Raw genomic sequence first — 23,049 nt, 5'->3', positions numbered from 1 at the left:
CCGGAGACTTCTGCTGTTTGCCTGGGTGGTAGGAATTGCAGCAACCTGGTAGGAAATCTTTTTTGGAATACCATCATGCCTAAACCTGGGGCCCCTAAGCCTTTCAAGGCTTCCTCTCAGGCTCCACTGGAGTCATGTAAGATATGCCTTAGGCCTTTTTCTGTCACTGGTTCCTGTGACTCATGCCCTGCTCCTGGACAGGATCAGCCTCCTTCTCTTGCTCAGCCCGGTCCTCCCTCTGCCCCTGCGGAACCAGCGGTACCCGCCTGGGCCTCCGCCATGTCTAATGCGGCAGCTGATCTGGCCTTAGTTGCCAAGGCAGCCATGTCCTTCATGGAGCGCATGGCGGCTACTACTCCAGTGGCATCCACCACTCCATCCCCTCTCAGTGACTCTCACAGAGGGCGTCTGACTTCTAAAAGGCAGCGTGAGCGGCATCATTCCTCCTCGGATGACTCCGCTTCTCCCCCTCGCCTTGAGGCATGCCCGGTTGACTCTCCCCCTCGCAGGGAGCGCAAATCCGATGGGGAATTGTCCGGATCGGACGAAGTCACGGAGCGGGAACCCCTGCCTAAGCTTTCCACCATGGTAACCGAGTTGGTGGCAGCTGTCCGTGACACTTTTAATATACAAGGGGATTCTCCTCCCTCCACTAGTCGGGAGTTCTCCCTTTTTCCACCCAAGAAACAGGAGTCCGCCGTGTTCCCTATTCATGAGGAATTCACTGCGGTCCTATCAAAAGCTTGGGATCGACCTAATCAAAAATTTTCACACACCAAGCGTATGGATTCGCTTTATCCTTTTCCAGCTGACACAGTGGAAAAGTGGACTTCTTCCCCTAAGGTAGATCATCCGGTGGCCAGGTTAGCCAAGAACACGGCCCTTCCCGTCCTAGACGGTTCCTCTCTGCAGGATGCGGTGGACAGACGTTTGGATTCACTTTCCAAGTCCATCTTCTCACTGGCGGGCACTTCCCTGCGACCGGCCTTTGCGTCGGCTTGGGTCGCCAGAGCCCTTACGACGTGGTTGCAGCGCCACCACCAGGATCTGTCAGAGCAGGACGCCTCTGCAAATACTCTGGATTTTATCATCCAGATGTCTCAAGCTTCTAAATATCTCTGTGAGGCTTCAATGGACATCGGCTCCCTCTTTGCCCGTATTTCGGCCTCTCTGTCATTCAGCGCAGGGAGGTCTGGCTGAAGGTGTGGGATGTTGATGCCTCATCCAAGCGTTCCCTCGCTAACCTTCCCTTTGAAGGGTCCAGGCTCTTTGGGGCTCAACTAGATGAATTCATTTCTGCCGCAACTGGGGGCAAGAGCACTCATCTACCCCAGCCCAGGACCAAGCGTCCCTTTCGGTCTCGGCCTTCAGGCTTCCGGGGCCAGTCCTTTCGTCGCTTCTCCACTGCCAGAACGCCTTCGTCCTCATCAGCAGGGGGATCCCAGGACTCCCGCAAGAAGCCTTTCTTCAAGCCCCAGCCCTCTTGGCGGCCTCGGGGGCAGTCAGCCCGTCCTCCTGCTCCCAAGCAACCCTCCGCATGAAGGGGTGCCCCCATCCCTCGTGGTGGGGGGCCGTCTGCTCTCCTTTCAACAGGTCTGGAGGGCTCACGTTCAGGACGCCTGGGCTCTGGAAGTGGTGACGTCCGGCTACAAGTTGGAGTTCGCGTCCAGCCCGCCGGAACGTTTTTTCCCTTCTCGCCTTCCCGGGGGATCCAGCCAGGGCCTCGGACCTCTTTTTTGCAGTCTCCTCTCTTCTGGACCGTGGTGTCATTTCCCCCGTTCCCCCAGAAGAGCAAGGGACATTGTTTTACTCAAACCTGTTCGTTGTTCCAAAGAAGGAGGGGTCAGTGCGTCCAATCTTGGATCTAAAACTTCTCAACAAGTTTCTACGGGTGCGGAAGTTTCGCATGGAGTCCCTTCGCTCCGTTATTGCTTCTCTGCTTCCAGGAGAATTTCTCGCGTCTGTGGACATTCAAGACGCCTACTTGCACGTCCCTATTGCAGAGTCCCACCATCGCTTTCTGCGCTTTGCCATAGGGGGGCGTCATTACCAGTTCGTCACCCTACCTTTTGGGTTGGCGACCGCCCCTCGAGTTTTTACAAAGATTCTGGCGCCTCTCATGGCGCTTCTTCGCACCAGGGGCATCTCTTTGTTACCATACCTAGACGACATCTTGATAAAAGCTCCGTCTCTTCCACAGGCCGAGGACAGCGTCCGAATCACGGTTCAATCCCTGGAACGGTTCGGATGGCTGATCAATCTCCCCAAGTCCTCTCTGCACCCCTCCCAGAGACTCTCGTTCCTGGGGATGATCTTGGACACCTCGATTTCTCGGGTGTTTCTTCCAGATTCCAAGGCTTCCCAAATTCGTCTGGCAGTGGTGCTCCTTCTACGCTCTCCACGTCCCACCATTCGGGAGTGCATGCGGGTGCTGGGCCTTATGGTCTCCTCTTTTGAGGCGATTCCGTACGCCCAATTTCACACTCGTCCGCTACAACAGATGATCCTTGCCCTCTGGAACAAGAACCCTCGGGGTCTAGACACTCCTGTTCGTCTGTCCCGGCAAGTTCGAGCGTCTCTCCCTTGGTGGCAGTCTTCCCTGAACCTATCGTCAGGAAAGTCCTTCCTTCCGTTCTCCTGGACGATAGTCACCACCGACGCCAGCCTCATCGGTTGGGGAGGTGTTCTCCGGAACCTCACAGTTCAGGGTGTCTGGTCGACGGAGGAATCCCGTCTCCCGATAAACGTTTTGGAATTAAGGGCGATTTTCCACTCCCTCTCCCATTGGACTCCTCTCCTTGCGACTCGCCCGGTGCGGGTTCAGTCGGACAATGCCACGGCTGTGGCTTATGTCAACCATCAGGGCGGGACTCGCAGTCGGGCAGTAATGCGGGAAGTAGCGAGGATCCTCTTATGGGCGGAGTCTCATGTTCCAGTATTGTCGGCAGTGTACATCCCGGGAGTCGACAATTGGACGGCGGATTTTCTGAGTCGCACCAAGGTGGATCCGGGAGAGTGGTCTCTCCATCCGGAGGTGTTCGAGGACATCTGCCACCGATGGGGCCATCCGGACGTAGATTTGATGGCTTCCCGGCTCAACCACAAGGTGCCGGTGTATCTAGCCTGCGCTCGAGACCCACGGGCGGGCGGGGTGGACGCGCTGGTATCTCCATGGCAGCGGTTCAGCCTCCTTTACGTCTTCCCTCCGATTCCTCTGTTGCCGAAGGTGCTGCGCAAGATCGAGGCGGAGGGGATACCAACCATTCTCGTCGCTCCGGATTGGCCTCGCCGCGCCTGGTTCTCCAGCGTCGCTCGTATGTTGGCGGACGTTCCGTGGCCTCTGCCCGACAGAGAGGATCTCCTGTCTCAGGGGCCGCTCTTCCACCAGAATTCACGGCAGCTGCGTTTAACGGCGTGGCTGTTGAGACCGCCATCCTGAGGAAGAGAGGCTTCTCTGATGCGGTGGTGAGAACCATGATCAGGGCTCGGAAGCCGGCTTCTTCACGAATCTATTATCGCACCTGGAAGGCCTTCCTGTTTTTTTTGTGAGAAATCGGGCTACCCGCCCCTACGTTTCTCTGTCCCAGTGGTGCTGTCCTTTCTCCAGTCCGGCCTCGACAATGGGTCTGTCGCTCAGTTCTTTGAAGGGTCAGGTTTCTGCTTTGGCTATCTTTTTTCAGAGGTCCATTGCCTTTTTGGGACCTGTAAAAACCTTCCTGCAGGGGGTGGCGCATTCTGTTCCCCCGTATGTGCCTCCCTTGCCCCCCTGGGATCTCAACTTGGTTCTGCGCGCCCTTCAGGCGGCGCCTTTTGAACCTCTGAGGGAGGTCTCTCTGGTTTTACTCACCTGGAAGGTAGTTTTTCTGGTGGCCATAACCTCCATCAGGCGAGTTTCGGAGCTGGCCGCACTTTCCTGCCGGGAACCTTTTCTGGTCTTTCACCAGGATAAGGTGGTGCTCAGACCGGTGCCTTCTTTTTTGCCCAAGGTGGTTTCTCCCTTCCACCTTAACGAGGATCTTGTCCTGCCCTCTTTTTGTCCTTCTCCGGCGAACCCCAAGGAATGCGCTCTCCACTCCCTGGACGTCGTCAGGGCTCTGAAGGTGTACCTGGGGGCTACCGCTTCCTTCCGGCGTTCAGACTCTCTCTTTGTGATTCCTGAAGGGTCTCGTAAGGGCCTGGCGGCCTCCAAGGTCGCCGTGGCGCGGTGGATCCGTTCCGCTATTGCTGCGGCATATCGCGCTCGTGGCCATGTTCCGCCGTCACGGATTACCGCTCACTCCACAAGGGCAGTGGGAGCTTCCTGGGCTAGACGCAATCGCGCATCCGTTTCCCAGTTGTGTAAGGCGGCCACTTGGTCGTCCTTACATACTTTCACAAAGTTTTATCAGTTACACTCTCTGTCCTCGGCTGATGCTGTTCTTGGGCGCAGGGTATTGCAGGCTGTGGTTCCGGTTTGACTGCTGGACGTTTATTCCTGGCGGTGTTGGATTTGTTCTTTTTTCCCACCCCATGGACTGCTTTGGGACGTCCCATGGTCTGTGTCCCCCAATGGAATGAACGAGAAAAGGAGATTTTTGTGAAACTCACCTGTAAAATCTTTTTCTCGTAATTTCCATTGGGGGACACAGCTCCCGCCCCTTTTTTGGTTTACGCCTTATGGTGTGCTGTGTGATGGTTTCTATAGTGTTTTATTTCCGTTCTCCTACTGCTTTTGCAACGACTGAAGTTCTCCTGGAGGTGCCTGGGGGTATAGCCCGAGGAGGAGGAGCTTCTTTTTTTGCATAGTGTCCCTCCTAGTAATATCTCTAAGCTATACCCATGGTCTGTGTCCCCCAATGGAAATTACGAGAAAAAGATTTTACAGGTGAGTTTCACAAAAATCTCCTTTTTCCGGCATAGAGTTCAGTCCTAGGGGCTCTATACCGAAAAAGAACTGATCAGTTTTATCCCCATGCATTCTGAATGGAGAGTAATCCGTTCAGGATGTCTTCAATTCAGTCTTTGACTGTTCAGGATGGAGATAATACTGTAGCACGCTACGGTTTTATTCCAAAAAAACTAAACACTTGCCTGAATGCTGGATCCGGCATTTTTTTCCATAGGAATGTATTAGTGCCAGATTCGGCATTCAAAATACGGCAATGTGAAAAAAAAATAGAAATGGATCCATTTGTTAGTATGACAAACGGACAGACTGTTCCGTTCTTGCAATGCATTTGCTTTCCTGTTGAACGCAGGTTGCCAGTTCTGGCAGGCAGTTCCAGCTACGGAACTGCTTGCCGGATCACTCTGAAGCAAGTGTGAAAGTACCCAGCAAGTGTGAAAGTACCCGCAAAACGGACAAGACTAGGACATGCTATATGGAGGCATAAAGTTAAAGGTAACAAATTCTCTTTGTATTTTAAGCAATAGCTAATTTTTTTTTTCATCTTTTACATTTTCAAAATACCAAAAAATGTTAAAGGGCCCGAAGCAAAACTTTGGGCGCCCTGCATGATTAGTACCTAGTACCTTTTTGTAGCCAGCCAAGAGTCTTACAATTCTTGTTTTGAGGGATTTTTATCCATTCTTCCTTGCAAAAGTCTTCCAGCCCTGTGAGATTCCTGGGTCATCCTGCATGCACTGCTCTTTTGAGGTCTATCCACAGATTTATCAATAACGTTTAGATCAGGGGACTATGAGGGCCATGGTAAAAGTGATGCCAATAGCCTAAAGTGTTTTTCCAGTGGAATTTATATAGCAGGTTGTTACGGACACAGCGATGCCTAATATGTGCATTTTTTTATTTTAGTTTACACAATAAAAGCATTTTTTTATTTATTTTTTTAAATCTTGTTTTTTTTGTTTCTATTTTCTGAAAGCCTTTTTTTTTTTTTTTTTTTGGGTGATTGTCTTAGGTAGGGTCTCATTTTTTGCGGGATGAGATGACTGTTTGATTGGTACCATTATGGGGCACATATGACTTTTTGATTGCTTGGTATTACACTTTTTGTGATGTAAGGTGATACAAAATAGATTTTTGGGCACTTTATGGTGTTCACCAGATGGGTTGGATCACATGCTATTTTTATAGAGCAGGTCGTTACGGACATGACGATAACTAATATGTTAATTTTTTTTTACTTTATTTTATTCAACAAAATCATGTTTGAAAAAAATTAATAAATAAACGTTTTTGTGTCTCCATTTTCTGAAAGCAATATTATAATTTTTTTGGACGGTTGGCTTATGTAGGGGCTCATATTTTGTGGGATGAGGTCACGGTTTAATTGGTGCTAATTTTGGATACATATGACTTTTTAAATCACTTTTTATACCTTTTTTGGGAAGTGCGGTGGGCAAAATTGCAATTCCTTCACAGTTTTTCTTTTTTTTTATGGTGTTTACCATGCGGTAAAAGTAACATGATCCTTTTATAGATCCAGGTCCTTACGGAGGCGGCGATACCAAACATGTTTAGTGTTTTTTATTTTTTTTACATTTTTAACCAATTATGTGTGGATATAGGAAGGTTTTTTTGTTTTGTTTTTTTTACATTTTTTTTGGACCCAGACCCACTTCTTGAAGATCCAGTGGGTCTGATGGCTTACAATACACTGCAGTACACTATATAGTGTACTGCAGTGTATTGAACTCTCACTACGCCTGATCAGGCTCCTGCCTTTAGCAGGAGCCTGATCAGGCTTAGATATACCACAGCAAGCCGGATGCCTTGGTTACCCTCGGGACACTCTGCGTGCTGCGCGCTCTGCCATCGTTAAAGGGGGAGCGGGGGGTGCTGTGCGCTCTGCATCTTGAGGGGTATTAACTCTTAAAGCATCGGGCCGCTGCCAGGGCAGAGCAGCGGCACGATGGTTAGCCCCTTCTAGACAGCGGTCCCTAAGGACTGCGGCATGGAAGGGGTTAAACGGCCGACATCGGTGCCAACACCGATGTCGGCCTTTTCAAGCAGAGTGTTAGCTGGACATTACATCTAACACTCTGCCCGCTGCCGCTCTGCCATGCTGAAAGGGGGAAGGGGGGGGGGGGGCACTGCGCAGCCAGGCTGCAGGGAAAATTGTGTGGAGCGCTGTGTCCCGATTGGACGCTGTGCATGCCCAGTGCAAAACTGGTGACACAGACACGGACACAGCGCACTCACACAGGGATTTTATTATATTAGATGGAAGACTAGTCATTTTTGCACTTCTTTAATATATCATTTGAAAAAGACCCCTGTGCTCTATCGACCTATTTTTTCTTGTAAAAAATTGTGTCCTCCATACGAAAAAAGAGTATATATTTTGAAATCTCTAAGTTGTGTGATTCCTATGTATTTCCTACTAGAAATGTAGGTATAAATTGACACCTGGGTCGGAGGCAGGTCCATCCACACTCACTTGACACTATCCAGTCAGTGCTGGCAGATTGTGTAGGGACACATCCCTCTTCCAATAGGGATGGTAACAAGCAGTTGTCAGTTTATTCATAAAATTCCAAGAGGAATAACAGAGGAGCGGTGTAATGCAGTGTTCTAAGAAAAGATGCACTTCAGGGTTGTTATTTTATGGGAGTGGGGGTACAAGGATTTACTAAAAAAGGCATATCAGGAGTGATGACAGATCCTCTAATGTGGCACCAGATTAGAGCCTTCTTGCCGAGCACTTTATTATATCTCTACAAATTATACGTGTTATTTAATTGGCATAGTAGTATTTTTTCTTTTTTTTTTCTTTTCTCTCATTTAGAAAAGCTGATTGTATATACTGTGATCATCTAGTATCAGAGAATTGTTAGAAGTCACAGCGCAGTGATCCCATTTAGTTAATTATATGTCAGAACGAAACCGAATCCCGCTGTGAAAGCCTGAGTAGGAAACCTCAAAGAAATTTAATTAGGCGTGTTTATTTGTGGAATTAAAATCACGGCGTATGGTTTTGTGTTCTCGCTGTTAAATGTCTGCCGTTCATTATTAGGAAGCCCTTTCTTTTCCTGGGATTTACCGTAACACAATGCTCAAAAACACTTACTTAGGGTACAATCGCACAGCATTCTTTTCCTTATGGCCGGCTCACGGCCGTTTTCAGAATCATTACAGTCTATGGTTCTGTTCACCCAACCATTACAAAACAAGACATGTCGTATTTTGTCCGTTTTCACTGACCGACATCCCCTATACAATTCAATGGCATCCATCAAAAATGTATCCTAATAGAATATTTTTCTTTCTGACGTAGCCTCACACTGCACTGGCCATACGGTGATGATGAAGAGCCCGAGTGACAGCTCAGTGAATAGCCCAGCACTAATCATATTGCCATCTAATGTTCCTTTGGGAAGGAATCTCAAGTGCTATTTCTTACTGTCAAATACATTCTCATGCAGGGTGCGGATTATCCTTTTACTAAGAAAAAGTGGTAGGAAAAAGTAAAATCTTTCCACCGGTTCTGGAAAAGAGCCTGCTTCTTCTTGGTTGTCCTATCTTTGACCGAGGAAAATCCTAGTCCTTCCTATTCCTGCCAGCATTCTAGAAGAAATATTTAGTGAGGCTTCGGAATCTCAGTATGGACTATTTCTAACTTGTTAGTCCCTCCTGACCACTCCCTTAATAGTGTATGTGTTGTATAGAGTGATATACTATGCCCAATCCTATGGTTCTCAGGAGAGATGAGCTGCCAGAGGTTGCGGCCTACTCCCCTCTCCCCTTTTGGACCACATACACACAGCTCAGCTGACGGGCCAGTGTATGGGAGAGGGAAATGGGGGGGATATCTGTTGTTTGGCCAGCTGAAGTGCATGTCCAGTATATAGCAGTATGCATACTGTATGATGATAGGGTCACCTTGGCCCTCATTTCTCAGGCAGTCTGGATTTGCAGACAGGGGAGTATAAATATTAATCTGCAGAGAGCTTGTCTGCATCTGCCCGAGGTGGAGAAATGACTTAATATGATGGCATTTACCGGTGTTTTAATGACAGAACTTGCACATTCTAGCCAATCGAGCGGCCAGCAATTCTAGACACAAGGCCTTTCCTGCAGCTTGTAATTACTGCCTCTAATAAGGCAAATCGCCGTATGAGTGAAGAACGCGTCTGACTTCCGGGTATTACTACGGATTTGTCACCGTCGCCTCTTATTAAATGTGCACATACAAATGTGTAGCAGCAGCGGTGATCTCACTAGACTGCGTTGTATGGCGTAAAGGCAGGTTCTCCAGAAACACACACATAGGTGGAGTAACCGTCTTCACCTTCCTAACCAGCTTTTATATGTCCTGTTGTTTTTTTGTATACAGCTCCTATGCATGTAGATGTATCTCCATGGTAACAAACTGTAGATGAGTGAGACAATTCGTAAGAGTTCTGCATCTACAACGGGGTGTCCCTGAAGCTGAGGATGCCCCCCTCGCAGACTGATTGACATGTCCGGACATAATCTCGCGTCCACGCCGCCACTCCGAATATTGACACAAGCACAGAGGCTCTGCTTCTGCTACTGGAGCAGCGACTGTTCATGTGCCGCTACCCAGAAGGAAGTATAGAGGTGCACGTACAGTCGCTGCTCCAGTAGCGGAGATGTCCAACCTTGTCATTCAAACATCAAGGGGGAGCGTCCTCAGATTTTGGCCTCATGCACACGACCGTATTTCTGGCTGTGTGCAATCCGCATTTTTTGTGGGTCGCACACGGACCCATTCATTTCCGTGGATCCACAAAAAAACACACAGCACACGGATGTCATCATCTGTGTGCAGCCGGGCTACAAATTATAGAACCTGTCCTATTCTGGCCTCTTTTTACAGTGGGTAATTTAGCAGATCTTACAGTGGGTCATTTTGCGGATCCGTGATTTGCGGACCCCAAAACGGATGCGTCCTTGTGCAAGAGGCCTTAGGGATATCCCAGCACAGGTGCAGAACTCTTCTTGTTGAGACGAATCGATTCGCTCATCTCTATAAGGCTCCATTCACATGACCGTATGGTCGTCCTGCCCGTGTTGTGGACCGCAAACAACGGGTCTGCAAAACACGGGCACCAGTCATGTGAACTCCGTATTGCAGTGCGGACTCATTGACTTGAATGGGTCCACGATTCGCAAGATACGGCAAAACATAGGACGTTCTACCTTTTGTGGTGCGGAGGCGCGGACTCGGAAGCCCTCGGAAAGGCTTCAGCGTGTTTCCATGGGCTTCCGATACGTGGCTACGCTCCGCAAAGGATGGGATATGTCCTATGTTTTGCCGTACCTTGCGGATCGCGGGCCCATTCAAGCTAGTGGGTCAACACTGCGATACGGAGTTCACACGGCCGGTGCCTGTGTTTTGCGGTCCGCAACACGGGCAGGACGACCATACGGTGGTGAGAAAGGACCCTAACAGTCTAAATAAAAACCGTCTACTTTCTTTCTATTTACCCTCTAATTCTTGTGACCTTTTGTATGTACCAGCATGTTAGACGCATAGAAGGGAGTATGACTGCAGGATTAGACTACACAGAGTTAGTTTGTAGTCTGTTACCACGGAGACACATCAGAGCTGTAGGAAAGTTTTTAAGGCCGAGTTGGTTCAGACGCCGCTCAACATCTTGTACAGACAAATTTTTTTTTTGTCACGCCCCTATCCTCCACCACTTTCCACACTGGTCTTCGATTTTTAACCTACCCCAAAATGGCCAACTTTCATGCTATGGAGTCCGTAATTGTCTGCAGAATATGAGCAGCTGCAGGTCCCATCCCCCTGCAGTCACAGATGACCTCTATATGTTTTTTTATGACAGTAACCTAATCATTCTATGAGGGGAACACTTTAATTGTTTGGTCTTCTTGACTCCTGATAGTCATTGATCCGCTCGTTTCGTGCCCCCAGGCGCTGTAGAGTAGCGCTCATCAATATACTGTAATCCTGTCAATTCTAATATAATGTCTGGCACCTAGCCGCGTCCTCTGCCCCCAAACACTTAGCGATTGCTCATAAAGTGATTAGATTTTTTTCCTTCCTCTCTCTACAGAGCTTCAATAACCATTGGCTTTTTAGTAAATCCAATTCTGCTGCTGCAGTTCAAAGCTGGAAATCTAATCAGATAAATGGATCTGATAATCGGATTATTGCATCTCTGATTTACAGCGTGCTGCAGCTACTGCCAGAGGATCCGGTAGAGAAAACTCATTTGTGTTTGCAATGGGTTGATGTGCACCCTGGGGTAGCCCAGAATCCAGCAGCTGTAGCCGCAGCAGTGGCTGCTTGCTTCATGAGCCCCGGGCTATGTGTTTAACTCCTTAGCAGCCAGCTGGCTTCATCACCGCATTATTGTTTCCCAAGGTCAAAATCAGACTTCTGTACAAAGCTTCTGCTGTTTAAAGGGACACTTCTTCTGTCAGAAGGGGTGGGGGTTATTTTATTTTTTAAAGGGAGATGGACCGCTTGTTCGCAGTGCAGTGTTGTGCATCTTTGGCAGGAAGGAGGTGCGTGACTGCGCGTGCGCAGAAATGATAGAGTATGGGGCAGACAAGAGATTACAGGACCAGGCAAGAGTAGGATATAACTGTAGATGCCTGGCGCGGTCTATCAAACAAGAGGGGGCATTATGGGGGGTCTAAGGTGCACCAATTTGTTGCCATGAACATCCTGGCTTTTTTGGGCATAGTGCAGCCACAAATGGTATGCTTTAAACTCTGTATTTCAGCCCTACACACAAGATGATTAGTTTATTAGGCAAAACAAGCAGATTCCCTTTAAAACACAGTTTTCATGGAAAACAATTTTTAAGAATTAATTTATTTATTTAATAATTTTTTTTTTCCCTGAAGTTCGGCATACGCCATTAAAAATGAAATACAGAATATTGTCCCTTTTTGTATCCGTAATCACTTCTGAATGGCAGACACAGTGCAGGGTTTATCTGCATGGTAATCTCATTATAACAGTAGGTTGATATATTACGGATCCTACCGTGGTCTCATACTGTGTCTCAGTGCGCCTCCAGGTTTTATAGAGGCATGCCCTATTATTCTTAGGCCTCATGCACACGACCCTTGTTGTGTTCCGTTCTGCAAAATGGGTTCCGTTGTTCCGTGATACGTTTCCGTTTTTGTTTCCGTGTATCTTCCTTTATTTTTGGAGGATCACCAGACATGAAATCTAAGACAGGTTTGCCATGCAAATGATAGGAAAAAAACAGACGCGGACGACAATCTTGTGTGTCTCCGTGTTTTTTAGCGGTCCCATTGACTTGAATAGGTCCGCAAACCGTTTTCCGCGAAAATAGGACAGGTTATATTTTTTGGACGGACTGGAACGCGGATGACAAAAGGTGCATTAGCCGAGTTTTCAACAGACCCATTGAAAGTCAATGGGTCCGCAGAAAATAATGTAAAATGGCACAACGGACAGGGAATAAAACAACGGTCGTGTGCATGAGGCCTTATGGATTCTGTATCACTGAGGTATTCTCCCCCAGGAGTATTGTCTCACAGAAACAGAGGCACACGGGTCCGTAATATAGAGCCATAGGGACTTTGTGTACCAGTGATTTTGAGACCTTTGAATGATTAATAAGCCTAAGGGCTCATGCACATGACCGTACGTATTTTGCGGTCCGCAAAACACAGATCCACAAAAAATACGGTTGACGTCCGTGTGCATTCCGTATTTTGCAGAATGGAACATCTGACCACTAATAGAACAGTCCTATCTTTGTTCGTTATGCGGACAGTAATAGGACATGTTCTATTCTTTTGTAGAACGGATATACGGAAACGGAGTACTGTTAAAGGGCACTGGAGCACTGGTATCTCTGCAACTTCCACACCCTCTGCACTTTGACAGGACCAGGCAGTATAAAAATGATCACACCTGGCCCTGTCAATCAGAGTGCAGAGGGCGCAGCAGTTGGAGAGAGTAGAGCCTCTAGGTGTAATGGCAACGCCCCCATTGCTCCTTGAGGCTCATTTACATATAATAAAACATCTTATTTCTCAGCAGTGCGGGCACATGTGAACATGGAACCAACATAGATGCCTTCAGCTGCCAAGCACACATGTAACAGGTCAGCCAGTGTCATAGGTACAAATCTGCCGACAGATGCCCTTTAAATGGGGGTCAAGAGACAGAAAATCGAAATGGTGAACCTCATTTGGTTAGTGTTACTCTGTTGGCACACTATGGAGGATGGGCATATATATAATTCAGGGAGCAATTCTTGTATTTCGGATCATCCGTACGGATGATGTGCTGGTGACATGCAGGTATGCTACATGAGCTCTAAATCCGCGGCAGTGTAATTGCTTTCAGGATGATTTGTGTTATTGCATACATCTGCTCGCTCCATCATTTCCATTGATGCCTTCCACATGCCGTCACCCCGGCTGCTTCTGACCTCTGCTCACAGGTCTCGTTTTTCCTTTTCAGCTTTTTCCAAGATGGACTGAAAGCTGTCGAAAACCTCAAACCTTCCATCGAGAAACTATCAACAGATCTGCACATGGTAATTTCAGTATTTTATTCTCAAGTGCTATTCATGGATAACTGCTGTTTTTGCGCAGAGGGTTCTGTGCAGTTTATAATAATATCAAATTGACTCTCCACGTAGATGTGAATATGTAACGAAAGAACATTGCCTTTCGTACCATGATCATGGCCGCATGGTGGCTCAGTGGTTAGCACTGGTGCCTTGCCGCGCTGGGGTCCTACATCTGCTTGGAGTTCGGATGTTCTCCCCGTGTTTGTGTGGGTTTCCTCCCACCCTCCAAAGACATACTGATAGTGAAAGTAGACTTCCCAGATTTCCGCAGATGGCGGGCGCACAGACTCAGCAGCTTGGAGTTCCGTAAAATGAAATTTTGTTTTTAATCTCTATTGGTCCATAATATATATTTATAGCTACCAAAATAAAATTTCATTGTATAACGAAGTTACTTCTTTCTTCTCCTGTTTGTTCGATGTGAAGTAGAACATGTGTTGTGGTCTTATCCTTAGCTGTCCCCTAGAACGGCGATTCGCAACCTCCTACACTCCAGCTGTTCTGAAACTACAATTCCCAGAATGCTCCATTCCCTTTGATGGGAGTTACAAGACCAGCTGAGCAAGTGTACATGCTTGGAGTAGTAGTTTCACAGCAGCTGGCGTGCCGAAGGTTGCCAGCCCCTGTCATAGAGACTCCTTCTCACATGTACCCTGTATAGTGATATCTGCCATGGATGGGAATTGTGTATTGTGGGGAGGGTAGACTTTCTGAAGGAGGACTTCAAATTACCTTCCTAAACAGAGCGTTAAAGGGGTTATGCCATATCCTAACATCACATATTCACAGTATAGATGATGATAAATACAGTATATGAACACTCGGGGTCCAGCTGCTAGGAGCGCCACAATCACTAAAACGAGGATTCCAAGCTCCCCATTTCAGGCTCATATGAATGGAGCGGTGGACTCGCACGTACCTTGCCTCTACATTCAAAGTCTGTGGGACTGATAGAGATGGCATAGTACAGCGCTCATCTGTCTCTTTCATGCATGACCACCACTCCATTCAGATGCCTCCCCATTCTATAGATCAGTGGGGTTCCTCGCTGGTGGACCCCCAGTGACCACACATTACTGCAAAAAATTTGTAGTGGGATAACCCCTTTAGGGTACATCCATATGTAGTGTTTACTTCATGTGTAAAATCCATGCTGATTTGCCCTGTGCATTGCAGAAAGTGGAACACGGCAATCCACAGCATAAATTAGCATCGTTTGGATTTGAAATCTACACCACAAAAATCTCATCCACTTTTCTGCTACTGTAAGATGTTGAGGACTTTAAGAGTACAGCAACGTGTGGCAGAAATGCTGCCGATTTCGGCACTTAAAGGGGTATTCCGGCACAATACAAATGCCTGGGCATAGCCTTCAAATGGCTGAATCCCCTTGCCACTTTGATGGTGCCCGCGCCTCCGTTGCATTGCTTCTGTTCTTGTCATGGCAGAAAATAGCTGGAGTTGCCGTTCAGCTTTAGGCAGGTCATCAAGCTTATTTATTATTTCTTGCCAGAATAATACATTTGTGACGTTCTGCTCCCATCACTAGAGTGCGTTTAGGCACTTATTTTATGCATTAAAGTCAATTATAACACAGTCTGCACTAAGTTTATGAGCTCCCTCTGGTGGTCATCTCAGGCAACCTGAATTCACCACAAGTCACAAGCATTTTTGCTTTAGGTATTGAAATCTGTATTGTGAGATTATACATAATCTCCAGCATATAAATACAGAAGGCCACAGCAGCATGTCCAGCAATTCTTCTTTATTTGTCGAATACTTCACAGTAGGGATCGACCGATATTGATTTTTTAGGGCCGATACCGATACCGATAATTTGTGAACTTTCAGGCCGATAGCCGATAATTTATACCGATATTCTGGGAATTTTCATTTTTGAGAAAAAAAAAAATTCCTACAGAAATCTGCTGAAAATTAATATGTTTATTGTTAATGTGTATTTTTTTTGTTTATTGTTAATGTGTATTTTTTTTTATAAATCTTTTTCATTTATACTTAATATTTTTGTGTTTTTTTTTTACTAACTTTTAACCCCCTTAGGGACTAGAACCTTTGTCCTATTCACCCTGATAGATCTCTATCAGAGTGAATAGGATCTCACACTGTCCCTGCTGCTCTGTGCTCTGTGCACACAGCAGCATGGAGCTTATCATGGCAGCCAGGGCTTCAATAGCGTCCTGGCTGCCATGGTAACCGATCGGAGCCCCAGGCTTACACAGCTGGGGCTCCGATCGGAGGAGCAGGGGAGAGGGGATCCTGTGGCCACTGCCACCAATGATTAATACTGGGTGGGGGGGGGGGGCGCACTGCGCCACCAATGTTTTTACTATTGGCCGGGATTGGGATGGGGGTGGGGGGCGCACTGCGCCACCAATGATTAATACTGGGGGGCTTGGGGGGGCGCACTGCGCCACCAATGAAGATAAGTCTCTCGATCATTCATATACAGGAGGCGGGAGCTGGCTGCAGAATCACATAGCCGGCTCCCGACCTCTATCAGCGGTAGCTGCGATCCGCGGCACCTGAGGAGTTAACTACCGCGGACCGCAGCTATTTCTCATAGAGGTCGGGAGCCGGCTATGTGATTCTGCAGCCAGCTCCCGCCTCCTGTATATGAATGAATGAAAGGCTTATCTTCATTGGTGGCGCAGCGGCCACAGCCCCTCCCCTCCTCTTGTCTTCTCTTCTGTCATTGGCGGCAGCAGCAGCACAGGGGGAGGAGACACTGCTTCCTTCTCCCCTGTGCTGCGGAGGGAACACAGAGAGCGCTGAGAGCAGCGCGATCTGTGTTCCCCATACGTTATCGGTATATCGGCAAAATAGATGCCGATACCGATAACGTTCAAAATCCTCAATATCGGCCGATAATATCGGCCAAACCGATAATCGGTCGATCCCTACTTCACAGCATAGCGTAAAAACAATGGCAACGTTTCGGCTAAATGTAGCCTTTGTCAAGCATATGTTTCAACTAAAAAACCAGCATATAAATCTAAAATACTGGATGTGTTTCTGGAGTGTAATAATATTACAGGCTATAGCTACTAGAGAGGGGTCGTTGATCCAGGGAGTTATTCTGATTGCCTGATTGGAGTCGGGAAGGAATTTTTTATTCCCCTAAAGTGAGGGAAATTGGCTTCTACCTCACATGGTTTTTTTGCCTTCCTCTGGATCAACTTGCAGGATGACAGGCCGAACTGGATGGACAAATGTCTTTTTTCGGCCTTATGTACTATGTTACTATGTTACTGGTACCTCCCACAATCATAGTAATCCAATCGACAGTAATATTGGGTGACACACCTACATAACGTCAGATCACAATGCTGCTATATCACACTAGTCAGCTGATTCAAATCAGTATCTGCTAATACAACATATTCACCTGTGTGGAGTGATCGCGGGTAGACATCAGCATGGTGACTGGCGTCCCAATGTTAAAGGTGCGCATGTCCAGGAGCGTCATCAAACAGTGGCCGTCTCGCGTCATTCCGCCGCGACCACTTGTGACGTAACCAAATGACGCGTAGCAAAGGAGGCAGCGTGGTTACCAATAGAGTGCGTCCGCACCGCCGACGTAAGCAAACGGCGTACAGGACATGTGTTTAGAAAAACAATCAAAACCCAGCCACATAGCCACGATATATTATGTCGCGTCATATTGTTTATAATAGAGCACCACCATGCCGATGTATAGCCGCGATCCTCCAACTAGCGATCCCAATCACATCGCATTAAATTGAACATAGATACAAAGATGATGTATTGCATCATCCGTGAAAGATCATCATGTTACAAAACATCATATTTGAATAAGTGACTAAATAGGTGTGTAACAACTGTCATGCCATTACTTAATGTGGTCTGTTTAAATTATTAAAGGGAACATAAAAACAATGTTATATAGAAGATGAGAGTCTAGCTGATTCCTGCCACATTGAACTCAAGATTGAGTCCAAATGGTTGTAAGGACCTCAGCGTATAAATCCATTTGAGTTCTTTTTTTCTCAGTATTGCATCCTTGTCTCCCCCTCTACGTAAGAAACCCACACTGTCTATCACCCTGAAGCGTAGCTGGTTCACAGAGTGTCCTGCCTCGACGAAATGTTTCGCAACTGGCTTATCCATGTTTTTCTTGCGAATAGTGCTCTTGTGCTTATTAATACGTTCACGGACTTCCATAGTAGTCTCGCCTACATAGGTGAGACTGCAGGGACACTGGATGGCATATATCACGTCACGTGATCTACAAGTATAATAGCCATTCCAGTGATGTTTCCTTTCTCAGTACTCCCTCTATTGATCTGCTCAGGCGCAAATGTGAACAGGAATCAAAGAAACTGACCACATTGGAGCTCCATCTCAGTACCCTGAGAGAGTATTACAAAAATCGTTGCATCCCGAGGGGTTTGCGCTCCCATCTACGGCCGAATCTCTTTCCAAATGACACAGATTTTTGTGCCAAATTCGAGGCGGTGAGTAACAAATACTCTTTTGACCTGATTTTGCTTAATATTGACTATCTATATAAAGAGGTTGAAAATATCAAGAGGACTGTTGCGGATTTGAATGCGCAAATCCAGGGCCTCATTAGCGCTGACGAATTTATGGCACATACTGATAAGATTGTGCAACAGGTCCAACGCCACAAAACTGAAATCGAAAGGGTTAAAAGGGAAAAGTGGCATAGGGATCTTGAGGACTATCAACTGGGGAAAGTGTATAACTGGCGCAATCAACAGTCTCAAGGCAGGCCTAGGAAGAGGCGCAACAGAAGATTTGATCACAGCCACTTTGGTTTTTCTACCTTTGATTCCGACTCCACGGATGAACCCTCCACGTCGGCTGCTTTTTTAGGTCAGCAAGGCGGTGGGGATACCGTAGGGGCGGAAGGAAGCATCAACGGTCTCACAAAAGGAAAACCGCCACCGAATCAATCGATGCCTATAAGATCAACCAGACGCAACCCAAGGAGATAACACAACTCGTTGTGAACATTTAGTTGATAATACTCACTCCTGAACAAACACAGGTATTGGCCCGTGGACTCAGTTTTTCTCCAACCATTGAGAGGGACTGGTTTTCTTTAGAGTTAGATTTGCAAAGTTTCTTTAGGAATCTACGCTTGAAAAGTTTTTTTGCCTTAAGAAAGACCGATAATAAAATGTCTGTAACTGGTAAAAATGATAACGTCGCTTTACTAACATGTAATGAATTACAACTTAAGAAACCCAGTATCTTTTCACCTCCTCATACTAATCACGTGGTGGAGTCCTATATACACATTGTGCATAAACAGATTGAATCTTTGAAATCCACCTGTCAAGGTAGAAGTAACCTTTCTAAATTAGAGCGTCAGGCCATCATGTCATTAGAAAGGGACACCCGCATTACCATTAAACCTGCTAAGGGTGTGGCGGTGGTCGTCATGGATACTGCGATGTATGTCGGTGAGATAAGTAGACAATTACAAGATTTTGAAGTCTATATGCAATTACCTGGGGACCCCAAGTGGGATATTATGCGTGACATCGGTGTGATTTTAGGGGAAGCACTACAAAACTCAATCATTGATGAAGGTTTGTGTCAATATCTTACGGTGCTTCACCCTGTCACCCCAATGTTATACATACTCCCCAAAATACACAAGAGATTAAATGACCCACCGGGTCGACCAATTGTTTCCGGTAGGGACTCTGTCTTTAATCCATTGTCTATCTTTCTCGACAGACTATTGCAGATCCGGGCGACCTCCGCCCCATCCTATGTCAAGGACACTGGGCATTTTTTATCCAAACTACATGAGTTACAACTGCCTGCCCAATTCTTATTGGTCAGCTTTGATGTCGTGTCCCTGTACACATCCATTGATCATGCATATGGGCTTAGTGTCGTCGATGTGGCTCTGGCCGACATGGAGCTCTCCCCGGGGGTGTGCCAGTTTGTCCTCTGTCTCTTGGAGGTGGTCCTGAGGAGGAGTTACTTCCTCTTTGGGTACACCTTCTATCAGCAACAGCGGGGTGTGGCCATGGGGTCCAATATGGCCCCAACTTGCGCTAACATCTTTATGGTCGAGGTGGAGGACAGACTGGTATATCATTCCCCTTTTTTTTGGGAGGGTCCTATGTTGGTGGCGCTACATCGACGACATCTTCATGATCTGGACTGGTACAACGGATGAGTTGGATGAGTTCCACTCACATTTAAATGCGGGTGTACCAGGACTACAATTCACAGTTACATCTTCAACCAGTGAATTGCAGTTCCTCGATGTACGGGTCTATGTGATAGAGGTCCGTAGCTAAAAGACCCTCCATCAGAAACCCACTGATAGCTATCATGCACAAGAAGGGTATTTCTATCACCCACGTAAAATGCTTAATTCCATTCCCTGGAGTCAACTTTTAAGGGTTAGAAGAATTGTCTCTGATGAAAATGTGTGTACACAGAGGGTGGATGCCATGTGTAAACGTTTTGTTGAACGTGGCTACCCAAGGACCTTACTTGATAGGACTAAACACAAAGTTAAGTTGGTTGACAGAGACTCTGCACTTCAGAAATCTACGAAAGCCAGATCCGTGGCTGGGGTTCCTTTTGTCTCCATCTTCGGCCGGGACAGTGGCGATATTGCCCACGTCCTAAGAAAGGAATGGCATATACTCCAAAGGGGGTTGCCGGAGATAGAAGAATTTAAGTCCCCGCCGATGATGGCATACAGGAGGAACCCTAGCCTACGAGATAGATTGGTAAAAACCGATGTTGGTGACCAGCCTAAGACTGTACAAAAACTGCTTGCTCCGCGTAAAAATGGCACTTATCCATGTTTGTCTTGCTGTAATTGTGGTAGCGTCCTTAAAGGGGACCACTTTTTTCATCCTTACAGTGGTAAAAAATACAAAATCAATGGCTATTATACTTGTAGATCACGTGACGTGATATATGCCATCCAGTGTCCCTGCAGTCTCACCTATGTAGGCGAGACTACTATGGAAGTCCGTGAACGTATTAATAAGCACAAGAGCACTATTCGCAAGAAAAACATGGATAAGCCAGTTGCGAAACATTTCGTCGAGGCAGGACACTCTGTGAACCAGCTACGCTTCAGGGTGATAGACAGTGTGGGTTTCTTACGTAGAGGGGGAGACAAGGATGCAATACTGAGAAAAAAAGAACTCTAATGGATTTATACGCTGAGGTCCTTACAACCATTTGGACTCAATCTTGAGTTCAATGTGGCAGGAATCAGCTAGACTCTCATCTTCTATATAACATTGTTCTTATGTTCCCTTTAATAATTTAAACAGACCACATTAAGTAATGGCATGACAGTTGTTACACACCTATTTAGTCACTTATTTAAATATGATGTTTTGTAACATGATGATCTTTCACGGATGATGCAATACATCATCTTTGTATCTATGTTCAATTTAATGCGATGTGATTGGGATCGCTAGTTGGAGGATCGCGGCTATACATCGGCATGGTGGTGCTCTATTATAAACAATATGACGCGACATAATATATCGTGGCTATGTGGCTGGGTTTTGATTGTTTTTCTAAACACATGTCCTGCACGCCGTTTGCTTACGTCGGCGGTGCGGACGCACTCTTCTATTGGTAACCACGCTGCCTCCTTTGCTACGCGTCATTTGGTTACGTCACAAGTGGTCGCGGCGGAATGATGCGAGACGGCCACTGTTTGATGACGCTCCTGGACATGCGCACCTTTAACATTGGGACGCCAGTCACCATGCTGATGTCTACCCGCGATCACTCCACACAGGTGAATATGTTGTATTAGCAGATACTGATTTGAATCAGCTGACTAGTGTGATATAGCAGCATTGTGATCTGACGTTATGTAGGTGTGTCACCCAATATTACTATGATTGTGGGAGGTACCAGTATTTTAGATTTATATGCTGGTTTTTTAGTTGAAACATATGCTTGACAAAGGCTACATTTAGCCGAAACGTTGCCATTGTTTTTACGCTATGCTGTGAAGTATTCGACAAATAAAGAAGAATTGCTGGACATGCTGCTGTGGCCTTCTATCTTTTCTACATTCCTGTGGATCGCATCGGATCTGTGATCTCTTGCCCAGCTGCTGCATGACCTCCATCACTGCTCTACACAAGCCGTATGCTGTGCTGCTCCTGAACACATTTTTTCCAGCATATAAATACATGATTCATCTTAGTAATATATTTTTTTTTTTCTAGAAAATTTGGGTGAAACCAGAATCTGTAGCTCCTATAGGGGGTTAATATTCAGAGACCAGGAATCCAGACCGTCTGGAGATATACCTGCAAAAGGATCTGGATTTAATGTGAAAATGTAAAAGTACCAGATCCACCATGGGCATAAGTCATACATGTGGACAACCAGCAGGCTACAATGCAGGATGACACGGGTTGTGTTCCTCTACAGGCTTGGTCTGCAGCTTATCATTTTCCATCTTTGTCCCTTTTTTTTTTATTATTATTAAATATATATCGCCATGTAGTACTTTGCTTTTAGCTGTGATACTTTGTTGTAATGCAGCCGTGGGGTGAGCTATACTTGTTTCACTGCAGAGATCTTAAGGGACTTCATTAGGATCTGAAAGTGTTAATTAGGATCAGAACACATCATCAGCTACTGAAAAGTAATGTATATTTCATAGTTATAGTCACTTTGAAATAGATAAATCTTTAAAGGATATGGACACTTTTGTAAAAAAAAAAAAAAAAATTTACACTAATTAAATTATTTTGTGGAGAAAATAATTTCTCCAATTGGTTGTGTTAATTATTATTATTTTTTTTCCGTTTTTGTTCCTATGCACAGCAGGCTGCTCTCAGTGAGTTTACAGAGAATCCGTCATCTGACGGATTTTCTGTAACTCCTCCTGTGCACACGGGAGCGCGCACTGTCCCCCCCCCTCCCCCTTTCAAGATGGCAGAGCTGCAGCGGGGCAGAGTGTTAGCTGTAACATACAGCTGACAGTCTGTTTGAAATAACTGTTTAACCCCTTCCATGCCGCAGTCCTTAGGGACCGCTGTAAGGAGGGGCTAAGCATCGGGCCACTGCTCTGCTGTGACAGCGGCCCGATGCTTGAATGGTTAACTGAGGGAGGGAGCTCCCTCCCTCTCCCATCGGGCTGCTGCGCTATGGCAGCGTCCCGCTGGTTACCATGGCAACCGGACGCCTTCACAGGCATCCAGGCTTGCCGTAGTATATATAGGCTTAGTGTGCGTTCACTACACTGCAGTACACTATACAGTGTACTGCAGTGTATTGTGAGCCATGAGACCCACTGGATCTTCAAGAACCAAGTGGGTTTGGGTCCTAAAAATGTAAAAAGAAATTAATAAATAAGAAAAACCTTCTTCCTATATCCACACATAATTGGTTAAAAATTTAAAAATATTAAAAAACGCTAAACATGTTTGGTATCGCCGCATCCATAAGGACCTATTCTATAAAAGGATCGTGTTACTTTTACCGCAAGGTGAATACTATAAAAAAATAAATAAATAACTATGA

General features: G+C 46.4%; 1 protein-coding gene and 1 long non-coding RNA gene across 5 annotated transcripts in view; one reads left to right on the top strand and one right to left on the bottom strand.

The window, feature by feature from the left end:
* Positions 1 to 23,049, top strand: part of ASAP2 (ArfGAP with SH3 domain, ankyrin repeat and PH domain 2) — a 196,656-nt gene that overhangs the window by 131,441 nt on the left and 42,166 nt on the right. For all 4 annotated transcript variants that reach the window (XM_040427499.1, XM_040427500.1, XM_040427498.1 and 1 more), the window contains exon 8: positions 13,386 to 13,461. In XM_040427499.1, the coding sequence (XP_040283433.1) occupies positions 13,386 to 13,461 (76 nt within the window). The remainder of the gene's footprint in view (positions 1 to 13,385; positions 13,462 to 23,049) is intronic.
* Positions 4,907 to 20,098, bottom strand: LOC120997420. Its single transcript, XR_005778168.1, has 3 exons — positions 20,084 to 20,098; positions 14,052 to 14,054; positions 4,907 to 5,065 (listed from the first exon to the last, which is right to left on the bottom strand). It is a non-coding gene; the product is annotated as an uncharacterized LOC120997420 (long non-coding RNA).

Source organism: Bufo bufo, chromosome 4 (assembly GCF_905171765.1).
Source record: "Bufo bufo chromosome 4, aBufBuf1.1, whole genome shotgun sequence".
In the NCBI taxonomy this organism is placed as follows: Eukaryota; Metazoa; Chordata; class Amphibia; order Anura; family Bufonidae; genus Bufo; species Bufo bufo.
The sequence above is the reverse complement of the archived record's forward strand: the minus strand, read 5'-3'. Positions and strand labels throughout refer to the sequence as shown.